Source organism: Sinocyclocheilus grahami, unplaced genomic scaffold (genome assembly GCF_001515645.1).
Source record: "Sinocyclocheilus grahami isolate Dianchi unplaced genomic scaffold, SAMN03320097.WGS_v1.1 scaffold410.1, whole genome shotgun sequence".
Lineage (NCBI taxonomy): Eukaryota > Metazoa > Chordata > Actinopteri > Cypriniformes > Cyprinidae > Sinocyclocheilus > Sinocyclocheilus grahami.
The window spans coordinates 1,134,892-1,143,975 of record NW_015505589.1 but is presented as its reverse complement, the minus strand read 5'-3'; the positions used below and the strand labels follow the sequence as shown (position 1 = coordinate 1,143,975).

The 9,084-nt window shown below is 35.6% G+C and overlaps 1 protein-coding gene across 1 annotated transcript in view; it reads left to right on the top strand.

Annotated features, from left to right (window-relative positions):
- LOC107550960 (multiple epidermal growth factor-like domains protein 9) overlaps positions 1–8,655 on the top strand; it is a 36,728-nt gene extending 28,073 nt beyond the window's left edge. The window contains exons 5-6 of the mRNA XM_016232420.1: positions 1,033–1,302; positions 7,917–8,655. Of these exons, the coding sequence (XP_016087906.1) occupies positions 1,033–1,302; positions 7,917–8,404 (758 nt within the window). The 3' untranslated portion in view covers positions 8,405–8,655. The remainder of the gene's footprint in view (positions 1–1,032; positions 1,303–7,916) is intronic.
- The last annotated feature ends 429 nt before the right edge of the window (positions 8,656–9,084 follow it).

The following is a 9,084-nucleotide window of genomic DNA, read 5'->3' as shown; positions in this document are numbered from 1 at the left end:
TTTGTTGAGATAGTGAATTGGTGGGTTTTTGTTAAATGTGAGCCAAAATCATCACAATTAAAAGAACCAAAGACTTAAACTACTTCAGTCTGTGTGCACTGAATTTATTTAATACACGAGTTTCATAATTTGAGTTGAATTACTGAAATAAATTAACTTTTCCACGACATTCTAATTTATTGAGAGGCACCTGTATATATAACCCATTTTTAAGTTATTATTTGTACATACATATATATATATATATATATATATATATATATATGTGTGTGTGTACAAATAATAACTTAAAAAGGGGTTGACTGACAATTTTTTATTATTTCATCAACAATAACAAAGACAAGACAACAAAGTCCATCATGACAATAATTCAGTTACTTTAACTGTTCACCATTACAAATGCCAAAAGTTCAGCAAGAATAACAATTTACTAGTAATACACTAGCGTGTTTAGAAGAAAAATCTAGAAAGAATATGGTTGTTATCTGATTTAACCTTAATTTGTTTGCTATGTTTAAATTAATAAATGTTCATGTTTACTTAAATGTGGTTACAGTTCAACATGTTCTTCTACAACTAAAATTGTCAATTAAAATGTAATTTTTATTTACTTACATTTTAGTCAGAGTGAAATGGAATACATTAATGAATATGACATGACAAATAAGACTAAATAAAAATGACTTTTTTTTTTAAGCAAAAGACAAAAACAAATTAGATGTTTTTCATAGATTGTATGAAGTCAGTTCCCTTCAACTTCACACAGGTGTCTTACAAAATATATATCGTGTTGCATTACGTAATGCATTCATACATTTTCAAGGATGCATGGCGCAACTATCCAAATACCTTTTTGACCCACTGTACATTAAAATGAATCCAGGATTAGAAAGGGATCTGAAGACTGTGCATGAGGAAACTAAAATATTACTGTATAATGCTTCATAAAATAAACTACAAATCCCTTGTTTGCACATTTGTGTCATAATGTAACTCTAGTTTTTGATCAGATCTTTTCAACTGCATTTACAGATTCCAGTGGACGACCTGTATGTGACCAATGTAAGCCTGGCTTCTCTGGCCCGACATGCAACGTGTGCACAGACGGTTTATTTAAATCCGCAGGCATGTGTGTGCCCTGCGACTGTAATGGGAACGCAGACCCTCGCTCCATGCCACAAATCTGCCACCCTGAGGCTGGCCACTGCCACCGCTGCATCAACCACACAGCGGGAGCACACTGTGAGATCTGCACTCGTGGATACACGGGGGACGCCCGCTACCACAACTGCACCCTGAGAGGTACTGTGGAAGCATACACTACTGCTCAGACGTTTGGATTGCTTTAAATGTTTTTGAACATATCTTACGCTTACCAAGTCTGCATTTATTTGATCAAAATACAATTCAAATAGTAATATTGTGAAATATGATTACAATTTAAAATAACTGTTTTATATCTTAATATATTTTTAAAGTGTAAGTTATGTAATTTGTGATGTCAAAGCTGAATTTTCAGCATCATTACTCCAGTCTTCAGTGTCACATGATCCTTCAGAAATCATTCTAATATGCTGATTTGCTGCTCAGTTATTATTAATCATTATTGGTGCTCGGTTATTAATTATGCTTCTTATTATTATCAATGTTGAAAACATGCTGCTTAATATTCTTGTGGAAACTGTCATTATTTTTTTCAGGATTCTTTGATGAATAGAAAGTTCAAAATACATCTTTTGTAACACTATAAATGTTTTTACTCAAATCAATTGGATGCATCATTGCTGAAAATATTATTGTTGTATTGTGTGTGTGTGTGTGTGTGTGTGTGTGTGTGTGTGTGTATCAGGAAATCATCATATTAAAATGATTTCTGAAGGATCATGTGACACTGAAGACTTGAAGTAATGATGCTGACAATTCAGCATTGCATCACATGAATAAATTACATTTGAAAATGTTAAAATAGAAAACACTTATTTCAAATTGTAATAATATTCTAATAATTAATAATATTACTGTACTTTTGATCAAATATGTAGCTTTTTTTTTTAAATATATATATATTTGTTTCCAAATATTTTAGTGCACATAAAAATGTTCCTTGACATGTTGCACTGATAGAATGTTTGGCATGTGATATACCGCAATTTCTGTCCATCTAAAATTACCAATTATTTTTAACAGACACTCATATGATATCATGAAACTTGCAAACGTTTGCAAGTTCTGTGATTCATTCTTCCTCAAATGTGGTATCTTGCAGCCAGTTTCAGGCAGACTGGTAAAAACGTCCAGCCAGATTCCCTGAAACTGCAAGTCCGAATGGAGGATTTTAGCAAGTGCTCACTGTTTTGTTTGCAATATTTATCAAGTGGTCATTGAATACACAGTGGGAGTGTGACATGATCCCACTGATGAAAAGGCATGTGTCACTGCCTTTTTTTATCAGTAACTCATAATGAAGTCACGTCAGAGATATGCGGGTGCATTTGTTGCAGTAGTGGTTGCTGGGATCCCATCACATGAGTCATGAATAATGAATGCAAGCTTTGATGTAGTCTGGATAATTTTTTATGATTTTATTATACCGTTTGCACTTTTACCTTAACTAAGGATAAGGATCCTTGAGGCGGATGTTTATGGTCAGTGTAGACTTCCTGGGCACTCTATGCTTTTGACAATGCCTTATTTAAAGTATTATAACATTAGATATTAGATTAACTTTAGGGTAGATGACAAATGAACATGGACATACAGATGACGAGGTTTGACGTTAAATGTATATATTTGCATTTTTCTTCTACTCTTTTGACAGATTTGAAGAGTTAGACACCCATATGCTGAATCCACACAAATCAGCAATGTTTTAACGTCTTTAATGCTTGTTAATGCATTGATGTTTTCCGTAATGTGGAGGCATCAGACCACAGTACAGAAAATATGAATAAAGGTCATGTTAGTTCAAAGTAGCGCCACGTCAAATATTACAAATGTGATTAATAGTGGGGGGGTAAAACTTGACATGCTTGACGTGTCTTATCTGCTTCCTGTTGGGGTGGCTTTTTTAATTTTTTTCCTCAAAATTTAGCTTATTTTGAAATAGATTTTGTGAGTCACATGATGCAATAATTGATTTCAAAATAGGATCTATTTCAAGAAAGTACTTTGCATTTCCATAAAAATGGATTTACTAATAACAGAATTTAAAAATAATTGCATTTTATCCAGATCCAAACAGCCACACCACAGAGCAGTTTCCTTTTTTTTCTTTTTTTTTCAGTTTACTGGAAAAAATGTAATGGGTATTTTTGTTTATGGTCAACACCTGCATTCTTTGCTGTATAAAGGATGAAAATATACAAGAAAAAATTGGATCTACATATTAAAAAATGTCACGTCAACATTGTTTTATTCACATATCTTCATCACACATCCATATATTCAGTGGTGACCAAAATGATTAGAACACTAGTATTTTCACCAGCTAAACAATGTTTTTAAGTCATTTATTTCTATCTTTTGCTGTAGTGTGTCAGTAGGAAATATCAGTTTACATTTCCAAACATTCACTTTGCCATTAATTGTAATAATCCAGTGAGATTTTTGTTTGCACAACAGCCAGTGATCCACATAGAGATCTGGGGGGTATTCCAGAAAGCAGGTTATGTGACATACCCAGGTATATTTGAGGATAAGCGAGCGGATAACCTCAGCTTTCGGTTCCAAAATCGGAGGTAAATTTCATGGCATGTAACTAAGTAGCCATAGCAACTTGCTCTGTGAAGATAACCTGCTCCGGAGCATGTTACGTTCCAGGGTTAGTTCACTTCAGCGCTATCAGCGCACACGTAATCTACTGACGAGCCTTCAGTGGGCGTGACAGATTGCGCACAATATTATGACAAGGTAATGTTTAATTTATTATATATATTTATTACGTTTTACATTATCATCTCACACATGGATTGGCATTTTCTGTAATGTATTTCTATAATAAAAATACATATCTGATATGACTTAATATATAATTAGTATCAAAAAAACTATATAATTCTTATTCTCAAGGATTGTAGATTAAACGGGAAAAAAAATCAAAATGATTACACAACCATCAATTAGGTGGCTATATGCACTAAGCATGTAAATGACCGTTGAACAAAAGAAGAAGAAAGAAACAGCATGGCACGCTCTTTCTTAGCGGCCGTTTCCATAGTGACTCATCGATTCGTCGCTCTGTTGAGTGTCTTGAGTCTTAACCAGGAATATACTATAGGGTGATATAAGGGTGATTGGGACCGTTTTTGAATTTCCGACATGAGCAAGGTTTCTTGCCATAAATTAAAAACATGATATATTTCTGTAATACTGAAGATGTTAACTACCCATTTGAGGAGGAGACAATGTTATATTATGATGAAAGGATGTGTGACGTACCCTTTTCTGTAAACTGAGCCGAAACATTTTTTTTTGGTAATATTTAGGTGATTGGGACTCAACGTTTGGGTGATTGAGACAGCACATTTTTTCATTGATTTAGGGTAGTGTAAGAATATTTACTGTATTGCACAAGTTAGTTCATACTTTAATATAATTTTATATGCAATATTTCATTTTCTGTTCATCATTATTATAAAAAGCCCATGTTTATTTCTGTTCAACTTTATTTCTCACTTCATAAATCCATCCAAAATTCATACAATACAACACATGTAACTGAGGTAAAAGAAGGCTCGAAGTCCAAAAGTAATTGAAAACATTTAAATAATCAAATTGTAACAAAGTTCGTAGTTCGGGAAGAAGGAGGCGGGAACCGGCGAACATTTAAACCATTTAATAATAAAAAAACACAAAACGAAAGTAAAACGGCAGCCCCTCGCGCACGACTGCCACACACAAAACACAAAATAAACTCCAGGCCTGGTCCTCTCTCGTCCAACCCTGTCGTCACTCCTTTTATCCTTCCGGAGCTCCTCCGTGGGACTCGAGACCGGTGAGTGGCGCAGGTGTCATGCATTAGCATTTACTCCACCGGCCTCGCTCCGTTCCCACGGCTCTCGGCCCGCCCCACTCGTCACACAAATATAAAAAAAAATAAAAATGTTTGACAAACACATTTAACTTGCACAAACCTTTAACAGAAACATGAATATAGTTTATTACTGCAACAAAAAACATAAAAAAAAGTTTATCTATAATGCGTCTATTTTCAAAACGCATCTATTTCAGAATTTTTATTTTAGCAAAAATCTAGCTAGTTCATGAATATTTTTGTGGTTACAAGGTAAATCATTTTCTTAATTGGCAAAGCCTTTAAGCACTGACCCAATCAACCAAAATTATGCTGTCCCATCCACCCAAACTGTGTTTGGGAGGATGGGACAAAATAAAAACAACCTAATTCGGAAAATAGAAACATGATATTAACACTTTTTTACTGATTTTGTAGAAGTAGTGCATCATATTTATGTTTCCATCAAAAGTTTGTATAATATAGTAGCCATGAGAATTTTAGGACCTTATTATGAAAACTAGCAAAAGCTTATGCCATTTTCCTCAGTTCATGCATTTCATGGTCAACTTCCTGTTTGATGCATGCCCTGCCGACCTACATGATGTCACACCAATGAGGACATCCCATTTTAATTATGTGGTCTTACACCTAGCACTCAGAAAAAAAGTTTTATTTTCACTCATTAGGTGAGAAAATAAATGCTGTATAGTTATACTGTCCCATTTGACCTTATGTCCCAATCACCTACCTACTGCATTGTTCATATACTTTATTTACTACCTGGAGATGACTTGAAAAACACAAATAAACCACCTAACCAGGACGCGTTTTTGGAACCACATACCTCGAGTAAGCAAGGTTTTGGGTTAATCAACCGAAAGTTCAGGGTTTAGCAGATAGTAAGTTAACTGTGCTTTCTGGAATACACCCCTGATCTTACCATCATCCAGTCTGTCTGGAAAGACATGAACAATCTGAGACAGACTAAATCCAGAAGAACTCTGTCAACGTCTCCAAGATGCTTCAAGAGACCTAACTACAAAGCTGCCTGAAAAACTATGTGCAAGTGCACCTACAGTGGGGCAAAAAAAGTATTTAGTCAGCCACCAATTGTGCAAGTTCTCCCACTTAAAAAGATGAGAGAGGCCTGTAATTTTCATCATAGGTATACCTCAACTATGAGAGACAAAATGAGAAAAAAAAATCCAGAAAATCACATTGTAGGATTTTTAAAGAATTTATTTGCAAATTATGGTGGAAAATAAGTATTTGGTCAATAACAAAATTTCATCTCAATACTTTGTTATATACCCTTTGTTGGCAATGACAGAGGTCAAAAGTTTTCTGTAAGTCTTCACAAGGTTGTCACACACTGTTGCCAGATCTCAACCCCATAGAAAATCTTTGGAGGGAGTTGAAAATCCGTGTTGCCCAGCGACAGCCCCAAAACATTACTGCTCTAGAGGAGATCTGCATGGAGGAATGGGCCAAAATACCAGCAACAGTGTGTGAAGACTTACAGAAAACGTTTGACCTCTGTCATTGCCAACAAAGGGTATATAACAAAGTATTGAGATGAAATTTTGTTATTGACCAAATACTTATTTTCCACCATAATTTGCAAATAAATTCTTTAAAAATCCTACAATGTGATTTTCTGGATTTTTTTTCTCATTTTGTCTCTCATAGTTGAGGTATACCTATGATGAAAATGACAGGCCTCTCTCATCTTTTTAAGTGGGAGAACTTGCACAATTGGTGGCTGACTAAATACTTTTCCCCCCCACTGTATAGGGCAAAAGCTGCTTTAAACGCAAAGGATAGTCACACTCACACCAAATGTTGATTAAATTTAGTTAATAGAAGTTAATTGATAAAAAAAATCTATTTATGACTTTAATTTTGACAGCATCCTCATTTTACCGCATTTTTACACAAGTGCCTAAAACTTTTAATAGTGATGGAGCTTTACAGGTAGGTTTCTTGAAGCATCTTGGAGACGTTGCCGAAGTTATTCTGGATTTAGTCTGTCTCAATTTGTTCATGTCTTTCCAGACAGACTGGATGATGATGAGATCAGATCTCAATGTGGATCACTGGCTGTTGTGCAAACAAAAATCTCACTGGATTATTACAATTAATGGCAAAATGAATGTTTGGAAATGTAAACTAATATTTTCTACTGACACACTACAGCAAAAGATAGAAATAAATGACTTAAAAACATTGTTTAGCTGGTGAAAATACTAATGTTCTAATCATTTTGGCCATCACTGCATATACAGGTGCATCTCAATAAATTAGAATGTCGTGGAAAAGTTCATTTATTTCAGTAATTCAACTCAAATTGTGAAACTTGTGTATTAAATAAATTCAATGCACACAGACTGAAGTAGTTTAAGTCTTTGGTTCTTTTAATTGTGAAAAAGGAGCTAAAATCTGTGTTCCTAAATGAATATGTTGCTGTTTTTGATGTGGCCTAAGTAGACCACTTTACACTGACCCTCTTAGCAGCATGAAAAACAAAACCGTTATTCACATTTTAAATAAATTATATATGCCATACAATTGTGACATTTTGTACAAACTATAACAAGCTGTCATGATAGTGTGCTAGAGGATACATTTTCCATTTACGTTGATTTTAATGGGAGCGTTCAACAATAACAGCACTGTTGTTCTATTCTGTAAAGCTGCTTACCACTGAATTGAACTTGTTTCATAATTGATTAACTTATTGATGCAGTCCTAATCCTAATTTGTTTGGTTTATTGGCTGATTTGCGATTCATCTTGAATGCTGATTGAGCTAATGTTCTTAGTTAATCATTTTTAATTTATAACCTTTATCATCTGTTTAGACACACTAACCATTTAAATCATTGACTCTCTTTCTCCCTCAGCTGTGAGAATCCTCCCGACTCAGGACATCAAGACCTCTACTGCAGAAATCCCCAAATCCACAAGTTCTATTGCTTCTACACCTGCTTCCCGCCTCTTCACTTCCTCCTTCTCCCCAATCACCCACCCAAGCCTACCGACCCTTCAGTCCGACACGGGAGACTCCTCAGGGCACAACAGCACAGCCTCTGCCCTGACAGTAGTGTCCTGGACGCAGTTTAACATCATCATCCTGGCTGTCATCATCGTGGTGGTCGTTCTCCTCATGGGCTTCGTCGGAGGCGTGTATACGTATCGTGAGTACCGCAATCGGAAACTCAACGCCCCGTTTTGGACCATTGAGCTGAAGGAAGACAACATCAGCTTCAGCAGCTACCACGACAGCATCCCGCACGCTGACCCCAATGGACTCTTGGAGGAGGAGCCATGTGTGGTCGCGGCTAATGGACAGTTAGCGCTCGCCACTGCCGCCAACATGTACAAAGCGTGAAGTCGTCGGTATGATTGTATCTTTTCTTAAAGGGATAGTTCAGCCAAAAATTGACATTCTGTTATGATTTTCTCATTCTCATGTCCTTCCAAACCTGACTCTTTTTTCAGTGGAACGTAAAAGAAGATATTTTGAAGACACTAAAAATAAGTGGAGTCCAAAACAAAATTGGGCCAATTTCAATTACCTTTTTAGCATTCCACTGAAGAAACAAAATCATGCAAGTTTGGGATGATATTAGAGGGATAGTTCACCCAAGAATGAAAAAATTCTGTCATTAATTACTCACCCTCATGCTGTTCCAAACCTGCTTTGTTCATCTTGGGAACACAAATTAAGATATTTTGATGAAATCCGAGAGCTTTCTGACCCTGCATAGACAGCAACGTAACTACCACATTCAAGGCTCAAAAAGGTAGTAATGGCATCGTTAAAATAGTCCATGTGACATCAGTGGTTCAACCGTAATGTTAGGAACCATGAGAATACTTATTGTGCAAAAAGAAAACAAAAATAACGACTTTATTTAACAATTTCTTCTCTTCCGTGTCAGTCGTCGAGGCATGTTCACGGCATTCTGATGTAGAATATCTATCTCTCTTAGATATTAAGCCTGTGTATTCTGGTTCGACTAAGTAAGGTTGGGTAAAAAGTTGCAAGTCATCCTCTGATGAAATCTT